General features: G+C 52.4%; 1 protein-coding gene across 3 annotated transcripts in view; it reads right to left on the bottom strand.

The window, feature by feature from the left end:
- Positions 1-26,640, bottom strand: part of TBCD (tubulin folding cofactor D) — a 159,695-nt gene that overhangs the window by 60,566 nt on the left and 72,489 nt on the right. For all 3 annotated transcript variants that reach the window (XM_047094079.1, XM_047094080.1, XM_047094081.1), the window contains exon 14: positions 8,021-8,177. In XM_047094079.1, coding sequence (XP_046950035.1) covers positions 8,021-8,177 — 157 coding nt within the window. The remainder of the gene's footprint in view (positions 1-8,020; positions 8,178-26,640) is intronic.

Below are 26,640 nucleotides of genomic sequence, written 5' to 3'. Positions count from 1 at the left end.
GGAACTCTCCTCTAAGTCTCAAGTTGGTTTAAAATTAAAATTCTGAAAAGCAATTAAGCATCTGAAGATTTCAGTGTCTGAGGTCCTTTCACAGGTGAAGCTGAAAGTCACTTCAGCAAAATCCTATCACCAGAGCTCACTCCCTCTCTCCTCTAAACTCTCTTCACCACAAACTATCGCCAAAATGAGTTTTAAATAATAACTGGGCTTACAACTAAGGAGAAGTCACCTGATTTAGTAGGAACATTAATTAATTAATTCTACGTCAACATAATGGGTTTTGTTAATAAAATCGTAGAAATCGTTAAACCGATTGAGACATGTTAGTGTGATCTTTCAATAACTAAAAATTACATTAACCACGGTTCTCAACAAAAACATGTGTGGTATATTATCCCACAAATATTCTGAGAATCAGTGGAAATTTTAGTACTACATTTACATTTAATAAGAGCTGCTGCTTCATAATCCGTAAGATGGCACGCCTTCGAGGAAGAGAATCACCAAGAACTTCTGCTTTCCTCCAACATCTGACACAAGAAAAAGGCAGACTTATAACTTCCTGACTCTGGGTCCAGTCAATACTGCCAAAAGTTCATACTTCAATATTAATATTTTACACTGAATTCTTAAACGTCCTACAATCTATTTGTCCTACATTATAACTTTTAAATGATCACCGAGGAGAGAGGAGCGAGTGCAGAGAGGCAGCCGCCATAGGCCAGCCATGACCCGGGGACTGCTAAGTGACCACGTATTTACACAGCACCGGGCCCTGCCTGCCCGTCCGTGGACGCGCTGGCCCCACTCGGGGCGGGCTGAGCCCACTTCCAACCAAGCTCTTCTTGACGCGACCAAGGCCACTAAGAGCTGACAGGCTTCACTGCAGGCCTGCCTTCAGGCTCATTCTGCGACGGAGGCACAGTATTCCGGATGACCGTGGAAGCAGCTTCCGGTTCATGTGTGTTAGCCACCCTTCCTTCCAGCTCCCCTGCCAACTACAGCGGCAGCCACTCGGCAGGGTGGGGTGCCACGCAGTTACCTGAGGGAGCCTTGTGGAACAAGACGTGTGCTCACACTCGTCCATGCTTGGCTTCAGGTGACTCGCTGGGACCCCAGCAGCTCTAGCTGGGAGTCGAGCTACACAGGGCCCAGCGCACACCACTCAGCTCCTGCACTTACTTGCCACAGAGCTACGGCTCGTCAAGACCATGCACCTCGGGAGCCCCAGAAGGTTCTATGTCTATGTAACCCTGAGCAGAATGAACTAAGTGCAGCATGCAGTGTCACAGGAAGCGGGCCTCCCACACAGGGGCCTCTGAGGGGCCACATTAGCTGCGGCTGGGGAACCTGACCGAGGGTCTTGGGCCGCCTCACCCTGAGACAGGTTAGCTCCTGTACTCACACGTTAGTGGCTGAAAATGTTCCCTGCTTTATTGACGTTCAACCAAACTTCACAAAACAGAGTAGGACAAATATAGCAATGCCCCTTAAAAACACAGCTTTTAGCGTTTAGCCCAACACCGTTTTACTTTTTAAACACAGACTCTGAGGTTAGTTCAAGAAATCAACTGTGCATGTACCTGTATATGGTTTTTAATACTGTTCTGACTGAATATTTTGGTTTTTTTATTTTATTATTTTTTTAATTTACATCCAAATTAGTTAGCATATAGTGCAACAATGATTTCAGGAGTAGATTCCTTAGTGCCCCTGACTCATTTATCCCATCCCCCCTCCCACAACCCCTCCCATAACCCTCAGTTTATTCTCCATATTTGTGAGTCTCTTCTGTTTTGTCCCCCTCCCTGTTTTTATATTCTTGTTGTTTCCCTTCCCTTATGTTCGTCTGTTTTGTCTCTTAAAGTCCTATGAGTGAAGTCATATGATTTTTGTCTTTCTCTAATTTCACTTAGCATAATACTCTCCAGTTCCATCCACACAGCTGCAAATGGCAAGATTTCATTCTTTTTGATTGCCGAGTAATACTCCATTGTATGTATATACATCTTCTTTATCCATTCATCCATCGATGGACATTTGGGCTCCTTCCATACTTTGGCTATTTTGATAGTGCTGCTATAAACACTGGGGTGCATGTGTCCCTTTGAAACAGCACACCTGTATCCAGTGGACAAATGCCTAGTAGTGCAATTGCTGGGTGTTCTTTTTTTTAATGTTTACTTATTTATTTTTGAGAGAGACAGACCGAACATGAGTGGGGGAGGGGCAGAGACAGAGGGAGACAGACTCCCAAACAGGCTCCAGACTCTAAGCTGTCAGCACAGAACCGACGCAGGGCTCAAACTCCAGTGATTTCCTCGTGAACTGAGCCACCCAGAAGCCCCGAATATTTTTTTGATCTGATTAAATCTTTTAAACTACTCTAATTTCACACTTTCAGAACAAAACTGACTTATCTAGAAATACCAGCATGTTTCAAACAAACACAGGTCCGGGAATATTAGCCAAATATAAATGTGGAAGCTCCCGCAGGCCCGGGGTCCTTGTGCTCTCCTGAGGGCCCCTCTCCACAGCGGGCCAGAGCCCAGTGCGTGAGTCACCAGCTTTCGTTCCACACTCAGCAAGGGGACATGAAGCATGGCCCCAGGCTAGCCCCGCACACTGCCTGCCAGGCCTCAGTCGGGCTGGAACGCGTCTCTGGTGTCTTCCCGTTTGCTATCGCTGCAGAAGCCTGAGTGATACTTCACCAGGATTTCCCAACACAGAGAAATGGTCTATGTTAAACAGAAAGGGACTTTCTTTCTTGTCCGCGCCAGGGGGAAGCTGCACGCCTCCACCTGCCCCAAGCTCCAGGCACCTGGTTTTCAGGAGGAACAGCAAAGGGCAGATCTCACCCCAAACTCAATTTCTGTTAGCCTGTACAATATTTTATAGCAAAACAGAAGTAAAGGAACTTTTCAGGTAGCTACCAGGCTAATAACTCATTATCCATCCACACTGTCTAAAAAGCGCAAATCACAACACTTTCTGAGTAAAACACAGGACCTGCCCATGGCCGAACCTTCCTTCTCTAAGTCGTGAGAACCAAAGCTCACACCAGTTAATACTATGGTAAAACACAAGAAACTTTTAAAGCACTTTCGTGTCCCAGCAGAGCCAGAGCCAGGCAGAGTGTTTACCGGGTGGACAGGTAAGGGCACCCTGGTCACGAACCGCCATTTAACTTTTCTTGAAAAACAAAAGGTTTATCTTCCCTCTGGAAGTCTGCCATTAAGAAACGCTGAGTGAGAACAAGACGTAGCTTTGAGCAATGCTTGCCATTTCCTGATTTTTCAGGACAATCTTGCCCTCGAGGAAGAGATCTGGGACTCTCGATCCCCAGGCACTGCCCACGCTGCACGCTGCTGGCCGGGCTTGCTCCGCAGGCTGAGTGGGCTGCGCTGGTGAGGGAGGGCCCTACGGCGCTGATGTCAACAGGGGCTTGGCTTTCAAAAGAGTTTCAGGTGAGGAAATCACTGGAAGGTGACAACCAACGCACATGCTGGCAACAGCCGGCTCCTTTTTTCTTCTTCTTGCAAATTAGCTTCTGATTACTGGTGTGGAGCACGCACAACCACTTGGGACGATTTTAACTTTGTGTTTCATTGTTCCTAAATTATGTGTGGCTTTTCAGGAAGGCCTACTTACTTTTCCACAAAATAATTATTATATATAATGCTTACGATTTACAGGTTTTTAGGGGCACCCAGGTGGCTCAGTTAGTTGAGCATCTAACTCTTGATTTAGGCTCAGGTCAATGTCCCAGGGTCATAGGATTGAGCCCCAAGTCAGGCTCTACACTCACACTGTGGAGCCTGCTTGGGATTCTCTCTCCCTCTCTCTCTGTCCCTCCATCGCTTGTGCTTGCTCGCTCTCTCCCAAAATACAGGAAGGAGGGAGGGAAGAAGATGAGTTTTTAAAACAGACCGACACGATTTCAAAATGTGATTGAATCTACCTAAAAACCTCCTTTCTCTGACATTTCTAAGACAAAGAAGGTCCATGTATACTCACCAGGAGGGAAAGAACCATGTTCCTGCAGGAAGGTGAGCAGCTAACCCCGGAGCTGAGCCCCACCTCTCGTGGCCAACTGAGGAGGTGAGGCCACAGAGTGACACCCCCCTGGGCACCTGCACCGAGCCCAGGCCTGCCTCCTTGCTGTTACTCCCACCCCGGTTCCTTTCATCAGATATTTCTATTTCATTTCCAGAATTTCGTTCTGATCTCAACTACCTACTTTTGCAGGATCCACTGGAGAGTTTGTGAAAGTACAATTAAAGATATCATGGTTTTATCATGAGCCAGGATTAATGGGTTTAAAGGCTGACAATTAAAATGTGGTCACTTATTACAAACCAACGGAGGCAGATCTCGAAGGCCACACCCCAACCGATACTCCTGGGGCAGGGAGGCGCGCGCGGGCAGCGTCCGCCAGGCTCCCCGGCACCATGACTCACCTCCCACCCGCCCTCCCGCCCCCGGATGCCCACAGTCCAGATGGACGGGAAGAGCTGGGGCACAGGCTCCCTCAGAACCTGCTAAACTGGCCCGAGAGCCTGCCGGGCGTGGCTCCAAAGGGCACTGGCTGATCCAATCCTGGGATGGGCACAGGGAGAGGGGACAAGACGGGCCTTTTTCACAGAAACTCCTGGGTAAGTTAGGTGAAATTAGGAAGGCAATGAACCAGGAGTCTCCAGACGCCCCTGCCGGCTACTGGTCTCTGTGCTGTGATCCCAGCAATCACTCGGGCATGCCCAGGAGTCTGGAAAGCCAATCTCCCTGAGATCGAAGGACCCACTGGAACCCAGGGGGTCTCCGCGGAAGGACGCTGGCGTCCCCCATAGTCAATGCTCTCTGCTCCCTCATGCTCAGCGAGTTGCTCAAAATGAGTCCTGGCTCAGAAAGGTCAGTGTTCTGAACGCCCACCTCCACACCCTCCCTGTGCGTTCCAGAAACACGGTAGGGCCCTGAAAGACTCCCTGAGACCCCCAAGGAGCGGGCTCAGCCCCACCCTCTCTGCCATAAGCAGTCTGCAAAGGCATGCTCACTCCGAGGGCAGTCCAACCCAGGCGGACTAACCCGGTGGTCGCCGGTCCCTTGGAAGACCTCTTGCCAAGGGCCACACACCAAGAAGTGAGTCAAGAAGTCAGGATCCTCTCAAAGTACAGAGCCAGCTCCCTGGGCCCCAAGTCTGTCTTTGCTTCTCTGGATAATGGTGGTGACCCGGCAGTAAGATGTGCTGGTGCCCCTCGGCCTCCAAAAACTCAGCCCCACGTTGTGCAGGAAGCACGCTCCAGAGAAGGGAGCTTACCGGTTATTGTGCAGGCTGGTCCAAAGGTCCAAGGGCCTATGACCTGCTTACGCCTGGGACCCACACACTCAAGCCAACCCCCGACTTCCACACCCATGTCATGCTAAGGCCAGGCTTAACATTTACCAGCAAGTCTCTCCATTCATTGATGCTTCACTTTGATAGTCACCACTGAGATCGGGGTGTGACAGTAAGCTCTGAAAATGCAGAAAGCCCAGAGCCTCCCTCCCTAAAACCCTCCCTCCTGAAAGCCCAGAGCTCTGGGGAGGAACCCTGGGCCCGCACACATCAGTGGGGACATTAGGGTTGCGACCCTGAGGTGCCGAAAGAAGCTGTCCTCAAAGTACAGAACAGTGTGAATGATGGCCGCTCTCCCTTCTGTGCGGCTCTGCACACGCAGGGCTCCTGCTGTCCAGGTGAGCGAAGTCTCACTCCGATCCCATTTCCTCTGGCGACCTTTCATCCTTGGGCCCCACTTCTCCTATCAGGCTGGACCAAAGAGGGTCCCTGGAGAAAGGAGGGGCACAGATTCCTGTGAAGCTTGAGGCTGTCAGACAAATGTCAAACTGAAAAGCAAGTGTGTTGGGGTCATTTGCACTGTGAAATGGGAACGACCGTGTGAAGAGCCGGATTCCCCTGAAGCGCCGCGTGTCGCGTCTGCTGCACAGCAGGCTGTCCGGGCTTCTCAGCACAGAGGCAGGCCGTGCCCTCGTGCCCTGTCTGCTGGGAGACTCTGGCTGAGTGTCCTGAGCACTGTCCCTTGCTCATCCTCGATGGAACGGGAAGAACCATAGCCCCTACCCACACCTCACGGCATCGTCCTGTGACTGACGTCAACAGTAAGCACGTTTTCTGCCTTCGTTCTCTAGTTACAGAAGCAACTTCCAAAGAGTTGAGAGGCAGGACAAGAAAGCAGGCAGGGACTTCCCTCAAGCCGGTTTACAGCACAGTGGAGGGCAAGTGCAGAGGCAGCGAGGGGGGGAAAGGGCCGCAGGTAGGGCCCAGGATCTGGCAGTCTCCCTGGGGCAGCCTGGCCCTCGTTGCTCCCGAGGGTAGCCAGCAGCCAGCGCCATGGACGAGTGAGGGACGTGGCACACGCTGCCTTCTTCTGCCCCCTGGGCCAGCTCCTCTGCAGGACAGCATCCCGCCAGACCACTGCCCTCTGGCTCCGCCCCACACCTCCCCAAGTGGACACGGCTAGGGAGAGCCAGGCCTCTTTATGACTTCCTCGGAAACACTTTATCTCCTTGAGCCAGGATCACAATCCTCAGGTTCCTCTGGAGGCTTTGCTTTGATGTGAGAGTCAAGATTGAGTGATAGAGGCCTCAGCCATGCGTCTCCGGTGGTAAACAGGCCTGAGGCCCCTCTCTCAGCCCTCAAATCCTGGGGACATGGGACACGAGTAAGATGGGAGGGACACTCCAGTCCCCAAACCCTCTGCTCCCACACAGAGGAGCCACAGGAGCCGAGGCCCCGGCTGCCCTCTGAGCATGCTGCGTGCCGAGTGGACTGGCAGCTCCCACGGGTGCCCAGGGACACCTGAGGAGGAGGACCTGGCCTCCAGGACCCCGAAGGGTCTCGCGCACAGACCTTGGGGGTAGCACGCCCCCCACCCCCACCTCCCCAGGTCGAGGCAGCTGCCACGACCTGTGACCTGAGCACCATCCTGAAATCTGTTTGCTAGTAAAAGCTGTCAGGTAGGGATTTTGTGCATGCCTAACACTGAGGCCGCCACCGAGCTCAGAGGCCCTCCCCTGGCCACTTAAGCCACAAGAAGTAGAGACCAGACATTCTTCAAATGAAAGGACCTGATTTCAGTCCAAAACACAGAGTAACAAATCCGAGTACAAAAATTAAATTAAAAACTCACTCTATTGGGAACAACACTTGTTTTGCACTTTTCCCAAGCAACAAAATATCAGAGCCTAAAAGTGGGGCATGACGTCACAGGTGTCCAGATGGCCTGGTTGGAGGGGCGGAGGGGGTGGGGGTGGGGGCAGGGTGGGGGCAGGGTGGGCTCGGCTGGGCTCTCACGGCCAAGTCAGAGGGCCAATAGCCCGGAGGTGCCACAGTCCAGGGAGCGTTCTGGTGGGGCCACGAGCCTGCTGGCCTCCATTCTTTCACTAGGAAACCAGAGAAATCTATTTTTCTACCTCACAAACCTGTCCTGAAGAGTGTCAATTTTCGTTTCAAAGGTACTGACGATGCTGGTAAGTGTTGCCTCAGGTGAATTTCAAGCGCAAGTCCGTAAGAACTAGCAACTTAAGGCGGTACAAAACACAGCCTCCTCCACAAAAGCAGCTTCCTTCTCCAGCTCTCCTGAGCATTTCCAGGAACTCTGGCCAAGGTGACAATTTCTCACAGCACAGACACTCAGACAGACAAACCGCTTGACCGACTCACGTGCTCCCCACCTGCACTTCTTTCACACCGATCCCCTTCATCTAAGTCTGCTAGCCAGAGGCCAAAGTCTCTAGAACATTCCTCCTAAACACTTCCGGCTTGAACTGTTTACCCACAAAAAAGGAATTCCACTCTAGCTGTTTCTTTTCTACAGACCACCCTTAAAGTCATATTATCTGCTCATTAATACCTATTTCTTGTGGGAAAGGGGCCACGTCAGCTGCTTCCCATGCACACTGCTGTCGGGAGGACGTGATCCCGGGGACAACCTCAGGGCGCATCCGACCCCGCTGCGGACTTTACCTGGAGATGGCGGCCACAAAGGGCTGCAGCTCCCGGGGCTCATAGGCACGTGCGAAGGCCCAGCACACGTAGCAGGCGGCGTCCCTGACGTTGGTACCTACACTGCAGGAGCCCCGCTTCTCCTCATAGGTCAGCGCCTTCAGGATCACGGGAACAACTGGGCACAGGAAACAAAGACTGTGAGCACGGGGCCAGGGGGCGGCACGCACGGCTTTTCGGCAGCAGCACGCCTGCCGGCTCCCCAGCCCAACCTAAAGCCACCTGGTCAGAAAGCACGTGTTTAGAAGGAAAATAGAAGTCGGTGGACACGTTTTTTAAAAAGCTGCCCCCAAATGACAGGAAGAGAGGAAAGTGGGTACCGGAAGGCATGGAGATGCCTGGGGTCTGCTGGCCACAGGGACCACGGACAGGAGACCGCCTCACCTTCGGTCCAGAAGGTAGCGCCCGACATCCCACCCTGGGGAGGAGAACCTGGGGCGCAGGGAGCCTTAAGCCGCTCAGTTTCAGAATCAAGAACCAGGATGACAAAGGAAACCAAGCCCAGGGTTACTTCTGTGTTAATTTTAGGGATAACCAACATACGTTTAATTATCTAAAATATCTGCACTGTACAAAGTAATCTGAAGTACATAACAGATTATCCTTCTGGTTCCATTTGAAAATGAGTAATTTAATAATACTGCTCATGTGATTTTTGATGTAAAATATGAGAGAATTTTAAGATACATGGTAAGAGTCTTAGAATGTTTAAAGGAGCTAAAATTTTAGCATATTTATCTGTTAAATTTACCAGATTCATGTATTTCAAGTACTTGGGGAAGAGTTCACTTATTAAGACACGTAAACTATTTAAACAGAAAATAAAGTACCATGTGTTATAGTCACGTACAGGGCTTTAAAAAATATGAGAATCTGATTAATGTTATAAATGAACTAGTTTTTTATAAGCCTCTTAGGGGCACCTAGGTGGCTCAGTGGGTTAAGCATCTGCTTCTTGATTTCAGCTCAGGTCATGATCCCGGGGTCGTGGGATGGAGCCCCACGTCAGGCTCTACACTGAACGTGGAGCCTGCTTGGGATTCTCTTCTCTCTCCCTCCCTCTGCCCTCTCCCTACTCTCGTGCCCCCTACTAAAAAAACAAAAACAAAAACAAAACTCTTAAACTAACGGGAAAATATGATAGAAAAAAACTAAAAAAATGTTTAATTTGCAATTCAGACGATATAAGTTTTTTTAGAAGTCGCTATAAATGAGATTTTCGAAAGATACTCCGAAAGTCCCAATTTACTAATCTAAAACCAACAACGATGCTGCCATAAAGCACGCGGACAGCTCACCCTGGTGTTTAGAAAGTATGAAAAGTGGAAACAAGTGAACATCTGTTCTCAGAGAAGACGGAGTGACCATGTGTCCCCGCCCCCAGCACTGGTGGCGCTCGGGCAGAACTGCTTCGCAGTACCTGACGCCTGACGCCGTAGGATGGGCAGGGGAAGGCCAGAGGCCACGGCCCACACCCTCGAGGGACGCATCAGCTGCAGGTTGCCGTGGGGAGCGCGCCCGCGGCCAGGGCCTCCCGCGCTCCAGCAGCCTGACACCCCCGGCTGCACGGCGCGGACACGGCAGCTTCCCACACCGGGCAGGTGTCTGCCGCAGACAAGCACCACGCGTTTGCCCAAAACAGGAACGGCCGACCAGGACGACAACGACGACCAACCACTGACACAACAAAGAACAAAGCTAAAAGCCAGCACACCGAGTGACCAGAAGGCAGGACAAGAGGGGCCAGCCTCAGCCCCCACCGTGTGCCAGGGACGCCCCGGGACACGAGCGCCCGTCACTAGCACCTCACCGTGCACTTCACACCCTCCAGTCTGTTTAGCCAGACGAGCACCGTTACATGCACGCGGTCTGAGAAGACATTCCAGGTAGGATTCAAGAAAAATGAAGCAGCAATTACCCAAATGTGCAACTATCATCCTAGAAATTATCTTCCAGGAAAACATACCTAGAAATAGCCTTGGGCAAAAAAAAAAAAAAAAATCAAAAGAAACAACAGAAGGACTGTGAATATCAAACACAAATCTCCCCTCTGCCTTTTTGCATCTAAGGACTTTGATTCCATATAAATAGCAACAAAAAGTAGATTTGATTGTGTACAATTTTTAAAAAAAATTTTGTTTAACGTTTTTATTTATTTTTGAGACAGAGAGACAGAGCATGAACGGGGGAGGGTCAGAGAGAGAGGGAGACACAGAATCCGTAGCAGGCTCCAGGCTCTGAACTGACAGCACAGAGCCCGACGCAGGGCTCGAACTCACGGACCACGAGATCATGACCTGAGCCAAAGTCGGACGCTTAACCGACTGAGCCACCCAGGTGGCCCTTTGTACAATTTTTATATACATATGATTATTTTTAATCAGATTGTAAAATGTTAAGATAAATTTACTTAAAGTTACGTAAGCAGACTCCAAAATAAGTTATCAAAACACAGAAAGCTCAAAGACACGGTGCTCTAGGTCACACATTTCCTCCCAGGATGGGGCCAAGCAAGGCGCCTCCACCCACCGTCCCATGGAGCACAGGGTGTTCCGGGGCACCCACGCCCAGCACACGGAGGAAACCGCAGCTGGGACGGGCCTCCCCTCCTCTGTGCATGCCAAGGACCCCAAACCTTGGAGCCCACCCTCTTGCCGAGTTCTCGTTTCCTCAACTGAGCAGCAGCAGGACGCCCTTCCTGGGACATGCCCCACATGCCACAGCATCTGAAACTGGGCCTGTGGCCACACACACCATTTTCTGGGGCACAGTTCACAGCACGGTGGTCACCCCAGGGTCACCCACCCTTGCCTCCCCATCGAGCTAAGGCCTGCTCTCCCCACCACTGCCACCCCTCACCCCAGCTTCTTCTCGCCCAGCCCCTCCGTCACTGCCGCACCGCCCCTGGCTCTCAGGGCGGGTCTGTCCGACGACTCCCACCCAAGTGGCTCCTGGGGTTCCCTCTCGAGAGGCCCCAGCACCCCCACACGTTGCATCTCTCCAGGCCACACCACAGTGCTGCAGCGGCCCTGGAGCCTTCTCCATGCCAGGCAAACTTCGCTGGGCGGGAGCCTCTGAAGGTGACAACGGTCTGCCTTCGTCATCCAGCACACCAGAAACTAAGCTCCATTTTCCGGAAGAACACCTATCAGTCCTCATGAATGTCTAACGAGACCTCCAGTAAGACTCACAGGGCAGATACAAATGCCACAGCAAGCGAGAAGGCGCCATCATAGCCGCTGTACATGAAGGGGTTAAATCTTAGTGATTTTTTACTTTTTGTCTGAACTTGAACTAAACCACCTCTGCAATGCTTCAGACTGGTCATCAGCAGTTCTACTGGAAATTCCACACCACCTGGAACTCCTCCTCATCTTCCAGTGTCGTTCATATTCACTTTCCACACTCACAGGACAGCCCATTCGCAGCCCAATGGATGTCACAACTAATAGGCTGTGGCACCTTTAGGAGGAAAGCATCCTATAAACACAGTATCACTGCTACGCCAGGGCCCCTAAGACCGTTACTGTAACTCAGCTGCCCAGACAGCTCTGGGTAAGACCGTTCAGCAATTCTATAGCCTGAGGGGAATCTGGATGCTAACTGCTGAGTCCCAATTTATCGGTCCACTGGACAAAATCAATTTCAAGACAGACAACCATGAGTGACAGCGGCCCGTGCTGCGGATGTCGGCTTCAGGTAGGCATCACACCCACCACCAACCACACTGAGAATGCTCAGTGCAACCGGTGAGAAGCCTGCTTCCATATGTACACAGCCCCCACCCCAGGCCTACGCGCCCTTGAGGTCACTCCCATCATACCCGCAGAACCTGACTCCGGGTCAGGGAACCCAGTGGTCTGTTCCCAAGAGGGAGACGGTTTTCCAAAGCGTTGCTTTGTTGGCCAGTGAAGTCAGTCAGCCATGAGGAAAAGGACACACAAATTGCTGGTTTGTATTCCACTAACGGACCTCCACCACCACTCACACACAGACCTTGCCACAGTTTGACCAACATTTATTGTTGGGCAAATTGACAGCCTAGTGGGTCCAACCTTTGTCCATGTGGCCCACTGTCTCCAGGAGTGGAAAAAGGTCAGCCTCTGAGCACTAGCCTGCAGGCTGAGCCCTTCAGGACAAGGATACCAGACCAGTGGGGAACACGGGCCATGGTGACCCCCGGACACACACCCTGACTTTATCCCCAGCACCCACGCGTGCCCATGTGCTGGGTCTGACAACGGGCAGGCGCTAGTCTTCGTCCTCCCACAGAAACAGGTCAGAGAAGGAGAGGCCCACGCCGCCCACCAGCCACACCCACCCACATGGCCGCCTGGCCAAGCTCCACCCCAGTCCTTGGCACAAATGCCCTCGACGTCTTGAACCTGTCATTTTCCTCGGAGGCCTCTGATGACCCCTCCACTGACACCGGCAACAGACATCAGCAGCTGACCCTCCAGGGCAGGTGAAGAAGTGGCTGCTTGGACCGACACAGGCCTCACTACTGGACAGGGTCCCAGAGAAGACAGTGGGGACGCTCCCCTCACGGGCGCCACAAGGGAATCTGACTTACAGAAAGTAAAGCAGCTCAGAGGAGGAAAAGGGACACGGTGGATTTAACAAGAAAACTGAAACTCGGGCCTGTCAGCTCTGATTCATGCCATGTTGACAGCAACCTGAGGGGGAAAGGGGCTGGCGGGACCACCGCGGCCACCAGGCCTGGCCCTCTCCAGCCTCTGCTGTAGGAGGGCCTGGAGGACGAGACACAGCAGCCGTGCAGGCCACCGGGAACAACCACAAAGCCTGGGGTGGGGGGTAGTACCTATGGAGTAGAAACAGCTGTTAACCCCAAACCTGTATAAGAAGTCATTATCAGAGAAACAGTTCAAAAACTAACGACTCTTTCCAGATTCAACAGGTTTAAAATAAGGAAACTCTTCACCAGCTTTGAACAAAAACCTTTCTCATGGTTCCAATTACACACTGCAAATGCATGTCAAATATATAAGATTCCCCAGAGGGCTTCCTTTTGGCAACCCAGAGTCCAGAAATGTAATTTAAATACCCTTCTCTCTAGACAGCATGTCATTTGTCTAACGCCAAGTGCCTAAGGACAAAGCAGCCTCCAGGTGAGAGAAATGACTTAACCCCCAGAGTGCCACAGCTCCGCCACCCAGCTTGCGAGGTGCGCACCCAGGGGCGGGAGGGACCCGGGCATTCTTTGCAGAGGTAGAAACAGTTAGTCCATAAAAGAAACCGTGATACAGCCAGCACAGAAGCTACGTCTTTTGGTAAGTCACGAATTATTCTAATTTAAAGAACAAAGTTGTCACTGAAGGCATTCACGGTATGGATGGAGTCTCCAGGAGGCACTGGGACAACACACCCCCTCCCCGCCCCCGGCCCGGTGGTGTGGGGCTGCACCTCCAGGGACGCAGGGGCGGAGTCACCCAGGATGCCCCAGAGCACACAACAGGGCTGCACGTGGAGCCACACTCAGACCCAGGGACAGCACTGGCTTCCCAGGAGCGGGTGTGGCCACCACCACAGAGCTGCCATTTCAGTCACCAGTACAAATAGCCATCATACCTCCCTCAAAAATGTGGCCCAACTTGCTCAGGGGGAAAAAAAAAAAAAAAACAGTGTTGAATTTGCTAGGGGGCAAGAGGAAATGATGGACAGAATATCTAGTTCTATAGACATTTTGGTTTCCAGTTCCCATAGGACATTTTGAAAAGTGTCCCAAAGGCCCTTAGCTGGCCTGCAGCAGCAGTGGCCACTCCAGACAGAGGAGAAGTACAGGCTTCTGTGCTGGCCTTCCCTTAGAGGATGAGGGACCCCACCAACACTGGGAGACCTATATCATCCCGAGCTGCTGGGGTGGGCCTCTGGCCCGTGCAGCACCTGGACCCACTGTCCCCTGCCCCAGTGGACTCCCTTTCCACGGAGAAGTCGCACAGCCATGAAGGCCCTTAAAACCCTCCCAAGCGCCTTCCCTATGGACAAGACCCCGCCTACCACTGCCCTCGGTGCCGTGGCCGAGAGCCAAGGTGCATATGAGTTCCCACCATACGTGTTCTTTAAATCAGAATAATTCGTGACTACCAAAAGAGGTAGCTTCTGCACTGGTTGTATCACGGTTTATTTTTTGGACTAATGTTTCTACCTCTGCAAGTTCACAGTCCAGGCTGGGTGGCCACCACTACAACACACATCAGCCACAAGAGAAATGCATCGCAGGAGAGAGGGAAGGAGCCCACGGTCATACCTGGGGGCAAGGACTCCTGAAACACCTAATGTGACTACAAAGCAAGACTGAGGCAAAGGACAAGTGGCATCTACCCTTCCACTGGACATGGCCCCTTGGTGTCGAGGGCAGCTCCCGCCACACCACCTGCCCGACTCGCAGAGCTGGGCTCACCCACCGCATCATTCAGCGGCTTCCCCTGAGAACAGGGACAGTAAGTCAGTGAAAACCACTTACCATATCAAACAGCCAGAGATTCAGATTAAATCTAGGTGGCAGGTAATAAAGAATCTGGGGTGGGGGTGGGGCAGTATCGGGGCTGCTCTCCAGGACACTGACAGCCCAGGTCTGTACTGTCCCCAAACCATCCAAACCACCTGCAGAATCGTTCCTCAGAAAGTGGGGGTAATGACTTGTCTGAAAATCTGAAAACATTAAAACAAAATACTCTCTCAACTCCCTGAATGCTTCTTTATCTGCTCCATCAGAACCAAGTTGCATAATGTAACACTGTATGTCAACTATATTCCAATAATCACAAAAATAAATAAACTGCAAGAGGTGGATGTACTCCATGACCCAGCGAGCGCACTCTTCAGCATTTATCCGAGACGTGAAGACTTCCCTGCACACAGATGCGCACGGCACCTTGCTCACGATACCAACCCCGGAAACCACGCTCGTGTCCTTCAGCAGGTGAATGTTTCACCACCGGGCACGGCCTGCCGAGGACTACCACGCACCAGGGGAAAGGAACAGACCGGCAATACTCGCCACACCTGATGCACCTCAGGAAATCCTGCTAAGAAAGCCAACCTCACACGAGGCAGACGGAGGGCTCCCTGTGGGCGACACCGCCGAGCCGACACGCTATGGAAGTGCGGCATCTGGCGGCTCCAGGGGTGGCGGCGGCACGGCAGGTCTGCCCGCGACGCGGCAGCCGGGCTCAGGGAGGCACCGGAACACCAAACATGTCTGGGGGAACGTATGAAATGCCCACGCACGGCGACACCAGAATTTCACGCACAGAATTGAGGGGACTTGAGAGCAGCACGGCGCCTTCCAGCAGAAAGGCCTCGGTGCCCGTCCACCACAAATCACGAGAGCCCCAACAAGGCAGCAGCAAGGGGGCAGGCCCAGGCATGTGTTTTAGCCTAAGTTCAAGCTGGAAGGGAACCATGGGGTGAGAGGGCGGAGGCAAGAATGGGGAGCCACGAAAGGGAGCCACGCTCTTCACGTGTGGACCTGTGTTCCTCAAGACACGCCCACGACACACAGGACCCACCAACCAATACAAGTCACCAAAGAAACCCAAAGGGTGAGAGAGCTCAAAATGTTTCTAAGATGAAACCGTAAAACGGCTGAAAGAAAAGGCCAGCAAATGTGGCCTACTCCCAGGCCGGGGAACCAATTTCCAACGGTGCAAGAAATCCGAAGGGAGTGACGGAGGATGTCGTGAAGTGTCGTGACCTCAGCACACCAACACACCAAAGCAAGTAGCAAACGTGAGTGAGTGTGCTGCGATGGCACTTACACGGGGAGAGCCCACACACACCCAAAACTAGGAACACCCCAACTCAGCAGAAAACACGGTGAGCACACCCAATGACCAACAGGAATCCCAACACACGTACTGACACAGCGGGTGGGGGTCACAGGCAGAGCGTCTACAGGCTGACCCTTGAACTGGCAAGTCGGCTGCGGGGCCTTTGTCCCTGAGGACATGACGCAGGCACCACTCTGTGTGCAAAGCCCTTCATGTGGACTCAGGATGTGACCAAGTAGTGGGGGCCGCCCCCCACTTGGTGCCTCCTGGAAGGTGTCCCCAAGGTGTCCTGAGCACCTGCGCTGGTGCAACCACTGTTTGTAACAATAGAAATAAACCCCTGCTGATGGGAATGGAAGGTTGAACCACAACGGAGACAACACGCTGCCATCCAAAATATGCCGTCACCACAGGAGAACACTTGGAAGCCCAGCCAAACACCGTACTGTGACTCCAATCCTGATGATGATCGGGACTCTCTGCGCCAGGCCCTTCTCCACCTAACGGGAGGTCAGGACACTGCATCCGCCACAAGACACAGAGTGACAGCCCCTAGTGAGTCCGTGACTGGACCACAAGCATCACACTGAGGGACCACAGCTTGCTCAGGGCCCCTAGGAGCCCAAATACCAACAGTGCTGACTTCTAGCCCTTGGGGTAGAGGCAGGCACTAGGGAGGTATGGCCATGACCGAGAAAACACCATGAAGACTGGATCCCTGACCTCTTTTAGGACCATGGGCCCCTCATCACCTGTGCACCTCTTTCTTCCCCCTGTGATCCCCTGGTTGCCAGGAGGCTTGACAAAGTGGCTGCAGAGTAAATGCCACTTGGATTACTGCGGTGGTTCCCATGAGGCAGGGCAAGAGGGTGCATCCTCCATGGGAACACCTGCCTAGACTGTCATGAACATCTGCCTGCTTCCAAAGAACTCCTCAAGTAACCCCGGGCTCAACGTGGCCTAGATTTTACCATCGTGACGTTGAAAATACAAACTTTCTAGACTTAACTGAAGACATCAGAAGAGTAGTTTTGTTTTGTTTTTTTAATTTTTTTAGTGTTTATTTTTTTTTTTGAAAGCACGAGTAGGGGAGGGGCTGAGAGAGAGGGAGACACAGAATCCAAAACAGGCTCCAGGCTCCGGGCTGTCAGCACACAGCCCGACACAGGGCTCGAACCCACGAACCGTGAGACCATGACCTGAGTTGGATGCTTAACTGACTGAGCCCCCCAGGCGCCCCAGAAGAGTGCTTTTTTTTAAAAAAGAATTTTCAAATGTCACTTTTTAAGGACTGTACTGTAAAATAACCTAAATGTCTTTTTCCTATTTTAAGAAATAATCCCTTGTTTTTCTTTTTAAAAACCTCAACTGAAATACACCAAGACATTCAGACAGAACATAAGCAAAAGCCCCTCTTTGCTTCTGCACACTGACCCTGAGAGTTCCCACCAGTCGGGCCCCACCAGTGGCACAGCCTGGCCACTTCCCCCGGCAGGGAGTTGTGAGAGGGGACCAGGGCTGCCCGCCAACACACACAGAGGCTTCAGTGCCCAGGGCCCAGAGTACGCAGAACTGTGCCCAGTGGCCTTCTGGTGCCAGGCTGCGCCTCCCCACCCATCCCCCCCACCCTCCTCCACAGCCACCTCCCACTTGCCCTCTGAGGTTCACGCTAGAAGGACGTGTCGCGTGCTGAAGGGGTCCCCAGTTGCAGGCTGGGTGAGTCTGTGCCATCCAACCCGGTAGGGTCCAGAGGTCTCACACGGGTGGGCCCAGCCTTCTCCCCAGATTGGGTGCGATTTCAGAGCAGGGCGCTGCACACCCTGTAACCTCAGGGTCAGAAAAACATCACCTTTAGGAGCACAGCTTTCTATGCTCACTGGGCTGTCTGCACTCCTCTCTCCCTGCAAATACCACGTGTCATTCTTCAACTTCACACCACCAACAGGTTCTCAGGCAGCAGTCCTGGCTCTGGCGACGAGAACCACCTCTGATGCTCCAGAATGTAGAGCACGGCTGCTCAGGCCCCTCCTGGAGACACTGGTCTAGGAGGACAGATCGCACTATGGCAAGAAGTCTGGCTCACCAGGTAGCCCTCCACCTCCTAACATCAGTCTGGGATGTTAGTGGCTCACATCCGCCACTGGCAGAACCTTCCAGAGCCTTAATACCCATAACTTTGAGTTAAACCACCTAAAGTCAAAAACACATATATGGAATCTGCGCTCAGATTATTAACAGTAAAATAAATAAGAACCAGAAACAAGCCTTATTCTTTATAATGCAGAGATCCTTTAAGATACACCAAAGAGGGGTGCCTGGGTGGCTCAGTCGGTTAAGCGGCCGACTTCGGCTCAGGTCATGATCTCGCGGTCCGTGAGTTCGAGCCCCGCGTCAGGCTCTGTGCTGACAGCTCAGAGCCTGGAGCCTGTTTCAGATTCTGTGTCTCCCTCTCTCTCTGACCCTCCCCCGTTCATGCTCTGTCTCCCTGCCTCAAAAATAAATAAACGTTGAAAAAAATTTAAAGAAAAAAAGATACATCAAAGACTAACCTGGCAGTTGAGAAGGTGTTAGTGCCAATTGCAGTCTTCACACCTGCACACATCCACGTACAAACGTGAATACAGGGGATACCATCTCTGAGTCACAATGTCACTCTGGGCCCAGTGTGCATATAAGCAACAAGACCCTCCAGTCCAACAGAACCGTGGCTGGGACCCCGACACCGGTGCGGGCACCCTGGGTTTCCTAGCTCCCCACCAAGAGAGGTCCCTCTTTGCTCAGGGCCCACTTGTAGCCATCTTTTTAAGGCTTCACATCTCTGGTTAGCATTTAGACCCAGCACCTGCCCAAGAGCCCAATCCTCGGGTGTCTCGAGAATGACAGGTGACCATCCCACAGCTGTCTGCAGCCCTGGGGCCCCGTTCTCTGATCCCAGGCCCCTGCATGCGCACACGCCCGGCCTCTCCCCACACACTCTGCTGTCAGTGCGCCATCATGTCCGTCCTGGAGGGACCACACCCAGCTCCACAAGTTCCAAATTAGGGAACTGTGAGCTCTACCAAGGAAGCATTTCTCACAAAGCAACTGGATGACCTGAGGATTTCGATTTCTAAATGCCAAGAATACATGAGACAGCACAACACCTGAGAGCAAAAGTGAGGGTGCCCAAGACCACCACGGCCACATCCACAACCATGAGAAGAGCGTCCACAACTGCCCTGTTGATGGGGCTGCGGCCGTCATGAGGAGGAGATGTCCGTGCATCATTTAGAGCTTAGAGTCTAAACATTGAAGGCCCACATGTCCAAAGGCCATGGGCAGAAAAAGGGTTCAGTGTAAAGGCTGAAAATCCAAAGAGGACGCCACATCCTACTGGCCTGAGGCGCCATGTTCTACTTCAGAGAAGCTGAGAGCGCCCTGCTGAGAGGCGCTAACATCCCCAATTTGCCATAACTGAGGACTCCGGCTCCCGTTCTGACCAGCCCCTGGGGCCTAGCAGTGGCCTTCCTCCCAGCCCAGGCTGTGCGCCAGCCCCCCAGGGCTCCCTCCGCACACCCTCCTCCCACCTCCCACACCGAGCCTCACCCCCTTGACAGCCGGCTGTGGTCATCGCCAAAGCACAGCACGACAGACTTGCACGCCGTGCAGATGAACAGGGTAACCTACGGGCTGGCCCTCTTGGCCAAGTGGTGAGGCCGGCTCAGAATAAAGAAACTACTTCCACAGTACTGGCTGTCCGGCCGCAGGGAACACGAGCACTACAGGGACGAGTCCGGTGACGGGAGGGCCTCCCGGGAGAGCAGGGAAATACTCTTCCACCAGGCCCTGCTCCCCCTGCACCAGCCCAACCGCCCCAGAAACGGGAGGACTTGAACCCCACACCACCACCAGCTGAGGAATAAGCAAAGAACGGACGAAACTTCCCAGTAGCGACCAGCCAAGACCAGTGGGTTCCGGAGCCGAAGACCCGCCACACGGCCTGCAGTCTTGCTTAAGGGGACTTCCGTCAGGCCAGAACAGGAACCACTAACTGGACCCCCTCAGGAAGAGTCAAGAGGGCCATGGGCCACATCACACACACAGCGGGGAGGCCAATGCGGAAGCACAGGGCCGGGCTGCCCCGCTCACCGTACTTGGGCGTTTGCACAATTCTTAAAAGAGAGTGTGAAGTGTACCTGCTGTAAGAGCATGAGGCCTCCTGAGTGCCAGGTCAGGTGACAGATGCCAGCAGAGGTGTCAGCATCTCACGCGGGTGCTCAAGGGATGAGCCTCCCCTGTAGGGAACCCACGACGTCAGATGGCTTCCAGAACCCTGGAAGGGTGGGGGAGGGGCAGCGGCAGTGGAAGGCCCCTCGCCCAGGTAAGAGGCACTGGCCTCATGTTCAAGAACAGATTCATGGGAAACCGTCAGTGTGAGGAACAGTGAAAACCCTGCATGAGGAACACGTTTGTAGGTTGAATCCTGACAGTGTGACAGTGAACTCACCTGTGAGTCGTCACCGAATGCACACACACGCGGCACTTTGTCAAGCAGTAAAAGGCTTGAGAGCCGCACCTCTGAAAGAGCAGTGGCGTGAAAAGGTGGATGGGGGACCCTAGTGACCTACTGCCCCTCCTCCACCCTGCATCCCCCACCTCGGGCATCAGGAAGCACCTCTGCCCCGGGTCCTTGCCAACCGTCTCTCCAGACAGGACCTGGAGTCGGCTGTGCTCAGGCAGCAGTGCATTGTTTTGTGGAGCAGAGACGAGCCACAGGCAGCGTCCCGACCACGTGACAGGCAGTGACAGGCGAGGGCTCCCTTCTGCTGGCTCACGGATGCACCACACCATCAAAGCACACCACCTTGCACACAGTAGGTACAAAACTGCTTTGAGTGTCTCTCTCATTCTTCCCCCAAAATTCTCCTCTGCAATTTTCTAAACCTGCTTAAGCCATTCCTCTTGGAAAGATTTCCCCAATGCTTCGCTCAAGCCTAACTGCCTTGCACATTTCCGTGTAACTGAGGACGACAGAGAGGCACCTCTTTACCTCCCTTTAAAACACACCTAACGTCTGCAACGCCTCAGCTCCCCAAATTTATGCTTACAGAAAACACAGAGTCTACAGCAGTGAAGACAAACCTTCTCCCTCCCTTGCCTACAGGTCATCCAGCCGAAGGAAAATGTGACCTAGGACTTGGTCTGGACCAAGGCCAGTGCCCTGAATACTTACTTGGGAGATGCCACAAGAAGGAAAGGGATGGATACGACCTCAGTCTGGCTCTCACCACTAGACCCTGGGCTACTGGAAATTAAGAAGATCTGGGGCGCCTGGGTGGCTCAGGTGGTTGGGCGTCCGACTTCGGCTCAGGTCACAATCTCACAGCTCGTGGGTTCGAGCCCCGCGTGGGGCTCTGTGCTGACAGCTCAGAGCCTGGAGCCTGCTTCAGATCCTGTGTCTCCCTCTCTCTCTGCCCCTCTCAAAAGTAAAGAAACGTTAAAAAAAAAATTCTTTTTAAGAAATTCAGATCTAGTCCCCAAATCTTTAAGTCGCCACGTTAACAAGTGTCCCAAGGAGGGATGGACATAAAGTGGGCAGCTATTTTCCGTCCGGGTGACCCTCCCCTCCCCCAGCCACACTGAGAAGCAGAAAGAGCCTCACCAGACACTCCCAGCTGCCTGTCCCTCCACAAGCGGCTGGGCCACCCCAGCCCTCCCACCGAATGAGGGTCCCAGGTCTGGAGCAGCCACCTGGACGTTCAGAAAGCTCCACAGGTGACTGGTTCCTCTGCCACAGTGCAAACCAGCTGGTTTTAGATGACACTTGTAGAAGTTAATCTAACTCTCGGCTCACCTTGCCGCATTAAAAGTAAAACTGAAATGTCTGCTTAGAAACAATCCTCAAATAGAAAATACAACCTTCTAGTTGCATACTCCTTTTAACGTGTTCAGCCCTGAACACCCATACTTGCAGATGTCTTCTGTAAGATCAAATGCCCCGCTCCTCGAGAGTGTCCTCGAAGGCCTCATGCAGGCCGCCGGGGGATGTGACAGCTGCACCCGCGGCCAGCCTCCCAGAAGGAAAGAGCAGGAGCCCCGACGGACCAGAGGTGGCCCTGCTCCACAGAGCAGCCGGGGGCCCGCGGCGCACATTTCCGCTGAGTCAGGGCTGTCCGTGAGTAGCTGTCACCTTGTCAGCAGCAGGTGATGAGCTGAGCCGCAGCGCCTGGAGCGACGCCACCGAACAGCCACACTGTCCCCACACAGCCCTGGTTTATTAAATTCACACAGCAGAATGCCAACAGTACCCAGGGGAAGCTGTCACACGGGAGAAGTCATGGGCACGAAGCCCCTAGGTGGGAGATGCTCCCCCACCGAGGTCACCGACACCGCATCCTGGCACCCAGGTTCAGGGGCACACCCACCTCTCGTGTCAGAGCCCAGGGACACAGTGACACGGACAAAGGGATGTGCTTATCACAGCACCACCCAAGTGTGTGAAGGCCACAGCAGAAGGAGGTCCCTGAGGTGGACAGACTGCACCCTTAGGAGGGAGCCTAGGCACCTGTCAGGGCCTTCAAAGCCAGTGGCATCTCCCAGCTCTGGGCTGCCACACCGGGGTGTTAGCTTCCCAATCAGACCGACCCAGCCTGAACCCAGATTCTGTGTTAAAACTATTTCTTTTCGGAGGCACGTGGGTGGCTTAGTCGGTTGAGCGTCGGACTTTTGATTTCAGCTCAGGTCATGACCTCACGGTTCACGAATTCGAGCCCCACATTGGGCTCTGTGCTGACATCGCGGAGCCTGTTTGGGATTCTCTCTCTTTCTCTCCCCCTGCCCCTCCCCCACTCACTCTCTCTCTCAAAATAAATGAAACATTTTTTTTTAATTTTTTTTTAACGTTTATTTATTTTTGAGACAGAGAGAGACAGAGCATGAACGGGGGAGGGGCAGAGCGAGAGGGAGACATAGAATCTGAAACAGGCTCCAGGCTCTGAGCTGTCAGCACAGAGCCCGACGTGGGGCTCGAACTCACGGACCGCGAGATCACTACCCGAGCCGAAGTCGGCCGCTTAACCGACTGAGCCACCCAGGCGCCCCTGAAACATTTTTTTAAAAAGCTATTTCTTTTCAAGCAATCTAAGTAATTGTTGTCTGCAAATTAAACACTGTCGTGACCAAAAACAATACTGTCATGACCGACTAACAATCCTCCTTCTCAATGAGAGGTAAAAAAGGCTCCTCCTCCCTCTGCTGCCTGGCTATCAGCACAGGGACAACCGCCCATCTGTCCACCTGTCCCTTTGCCAAAGGCCGCAGGGGGCACGGGGGAGGGGACATGAGCACTGCACTGGCAGATGAAACGCCCACAGCTGATGACACAGTGGCCCTAGTACATCAACTTGAAAGAAGCAAAAACAAGCATTCAGGAGAATTAAAGGCTTAACCCGGAAGTCAGAGACCAGTTCTGCCGCTGAGTCACAGACCGAGGTTCCCAGCCACAGAGCCCAGACCTCCAAAGGCCCCAAGATGCCTACGGCACAGCACTTCTGAGCTGGTGGGCCTACCGGGCCGAGAGCCCTCTGCCCTGACACACAAGATGTACACAGCCAGAAAGAAGGCACACTGCCCAAGGTCACATGGCCAGCACTGGGGAGAAGGACGAATGTGAAGGCCATCAGAGTTTTGGTCAACGGCAAGCCTATCACCATCTTGAATTGAGCTGCCAGAAGGGTTCTCTCTTTCTGTCTCAATCCCCACCGTGGGCAGCAGGGCCAGGTGGACGTGGACAGCACCCTTCCAATGACACTGCCTGGAGGTCAACAGCCACCTCCCCTGTGACCTCCCCTCCCCATGACCCCACACCACCAGTTCCCCTCCCTGTGACCTGCCCCTGCTCCCATGACCTCCCCAGGGTGACACAGAGACAGTTAAGTATGGTGAGGAGGGCTGCAAACTCACTTCATCTCCACAAAACACAACACAAAATTAGCCCCAAAGCACTTCCCCACTGCCACTGACAAGACACTAGTTGCTACCGACTCTCTCTCCTCGGATTTGTGTTGTGCCCTCCCACTTCAGGGCTCACATGGCCTCCACACCCAGACCAGCTCATAACCCTGAAACAGCAGCCCTGCCTGCAAGAGAAAAACCAAAGCCTTCGCCTTTGCATTTCCTTACGTGGCATGACCACTGGGGCCACTTCTCAGGACGCCACCACAAGATGCACTTCCTGGGAGAGCCAGCGAGCCAGTGCTGGGGGACTGCAGGCCATCCACCTGCTACAAGCAAAAGGTAGCACGGCCACCACCAGTCCCAAGGCCCCAGGAGACCTCCAGCCACCCACGACTTCCATAGGACATGAGCAGGGATTCCCGCAAGCCCACTGGGAGGCCGAGGCAGGGAAGTGCCTGCAACACGGGGTGGCCACAGGGCAGCTGGGCATCGCACCGCACCGCCTGCCCAGGCCCAAGGAGGCTCCCGAGAGAGCAAGAGCCTCACAATTGCATCACATGCTGGACAATCTCCATCCACAGAGGGGGCAGGAAGTGTGAAAATAGGCACAAAGAAAGCACAGTACTCTCAGCCCAGGCACATTAAAGACCACCCTAGGGGCGCCTGGCTGGCTCAGCTGGCTGAGTGTCCGACTTCGGCTCAGGTCATGATCTCATGGTTCTTGAGTTCGAGCCCCGCGTTGGGCTCTGTGCTGACAGCTTGGAGCCCGGAGCCTGCTTCAGATCCTGTGTCCCCCTCTCTCTCTGCCCCTCCCCTGCTCATGTTGTCTGTCTCTCTCTCCTTCCCTCCCTCTCTCTAAAATAAATAAACATTAAAAAAAAAAACACCCTAGGTCGTGCCCTGCACCCACGTGGTGCCCTTACTAACCAGTCATTAGGGCAGTGTCACGGGAGCAAGGCTGGTGCACTACTCTCACAAGCAAATCTGAAATTCCCGTCAACTGGGGCCGTCCAGCCGCCTTACCAGTACAGCCCCATATCAAAGCAGCCAGCCTGTGTTGTATTTTAAACATCAAATGGGCCACAACTAGCAGAAATAGACGACAAAATCTGGAAGATGTGGAAATCGATTTAGTAGGTGAGGATTTTTCCTCAGATAGCAAAACTTCTTCTTAGAAGACTCATAAAAATATTTTCCGTTAAAATAGCACAAATGTTATAGAAGTGGCTAAAATAAATTACACAGACAGACGTGACCTTCTGAGTACACCGTATATAAATGACACACACCCACACCACTTCGTGTCCATAAAAGTCACGATCTTAGTTCTGACCTAAACCACGAATTTCAATGTTTTTAAAATGTTTATTCATTTTTGAGACAGAGTGAGTAGGGGAGGGGTACAGAGAGAGAGGAACAGAGAATCCGAAGTGGGCCCTGTGCTGTCAGCACAGAGCCCGATGCAGGGCTTGAACATGAACCGTGAGATCATGACCTGAGCCAAAGTCGGACACTCAACTGACTGAGCCACCCAGACCCCCCTGAATTTCAATGCTTATAAGTAACAGGTACAACTAGGTGATACGCAAACTTCATAATCTGCATGGCTCCTGCACCTGTATCACATACAAATTCTAGCACAGTCTAGTCTGCTGGGCTTTCTGCTTTCCTTCATTAAACTATAAATTCTCTCATAAAGAATCCCAATTCTAAGTAAAGAAATACTAAGTGCTTAAAAACAAAAAAATTAAAGATACTTTTTAAAAATCTGTATAAATGCACATGTATGTGTGCATGTACACAGACACACACACACACACCCCAAACACTGTGAACACATAGGAGAGAAAGAGAACTAAAAAGAATGAAAACAATGGTGACATTTTTACAATAAAGAAATGATAGGATACAAAAACGCTATCAAGAGAATAAAAAGACAAACCACAGAACGGGAGAAAACACTTGTAAAAATTGTTTATCTTTAAAGGGTCTATAATCTAGAATACACCAAGAACTCTTATAACTCAACAATAAAAAGACAACCCAATTTTAAAACGGGTGAAAGACTTACATAGACACTCCTCCAACAAAGATACACAAATGGCCAATAAGTACATGAAATGACGCTCAGTTTTGTCCGTCATTAGGGAAATATAAATCAAAGCCATAAAGAGACACCCACTGAGTTGGCTATAATATAAGAACATGGAAAAGAACAGGTGTTGGCGTGGACACCGGCACGGCTGGCGGGAATGTACGATGGGGCAGCCGCTGGGGGAGACAGTTTGGTGGCTCCCTGGTAGGTTATATATAGATTTGTCATATGATCCAACAATTCCACTCCAAGATACATACCCTAAACACAGGAGAATGTGTGTTCAAACAACTACTTGTACACGATTGTTCACAGCAGCTCTGTTCACGACGGCCAGAAGGTGGAAACAAACCATGCCTATGGATGCCTGAATAGCCAGCAAGAAGTGATGGATCCACACCACGGAATATTATTGAGTCATAAAAAGGAAGGACGTTCTGACACATGCGCCATCACGGATGAACCTCAAAGATATGCTCAGTGAAAGCAGCAGACACAAAAGGCCACAAATCGTATGATCCCAATGATATGACATTTCCAGAATAGGCAAATCACAAAGAGGAATGCAGATGAGCAGCTGCCAGGGGCTGGGGAGGCACAAGGAGAGAGGAATGGGCAGGATTCTTCTCAGGGCGATGAAAACATCTTGGAAATAGAATGACAGGTGTCCAACACTGTGAATGTCCCAAATGCTACCGAATTGTTCACTTTAAAACGGTTAGTGGTTAATTTTATGAATTGAATTTTACCGCAATTAA

Source organism: Lynx rufus, unplaced genomic scaffold, assembly GCF_022079265.1.
Source record: "Lynx rufus isolate CCGP_SWC_20201006 ecotype Redwood Valley unplaced genomic scaffold, mLynRuf1.p SCAF_37, whole genome shotgun sequence".
Classification (NCBI taxonomy): domain Eukaryota; kingdom Metazoa; phylum Chordata; class Mammalia; order Carnivora; family Felidae; genus Lynx; species Lynx rufus.
Note: the sequence above shows the minus strand (reverse complement) of the source record. Positions and strands in the feature narration are given on the sequence as shown.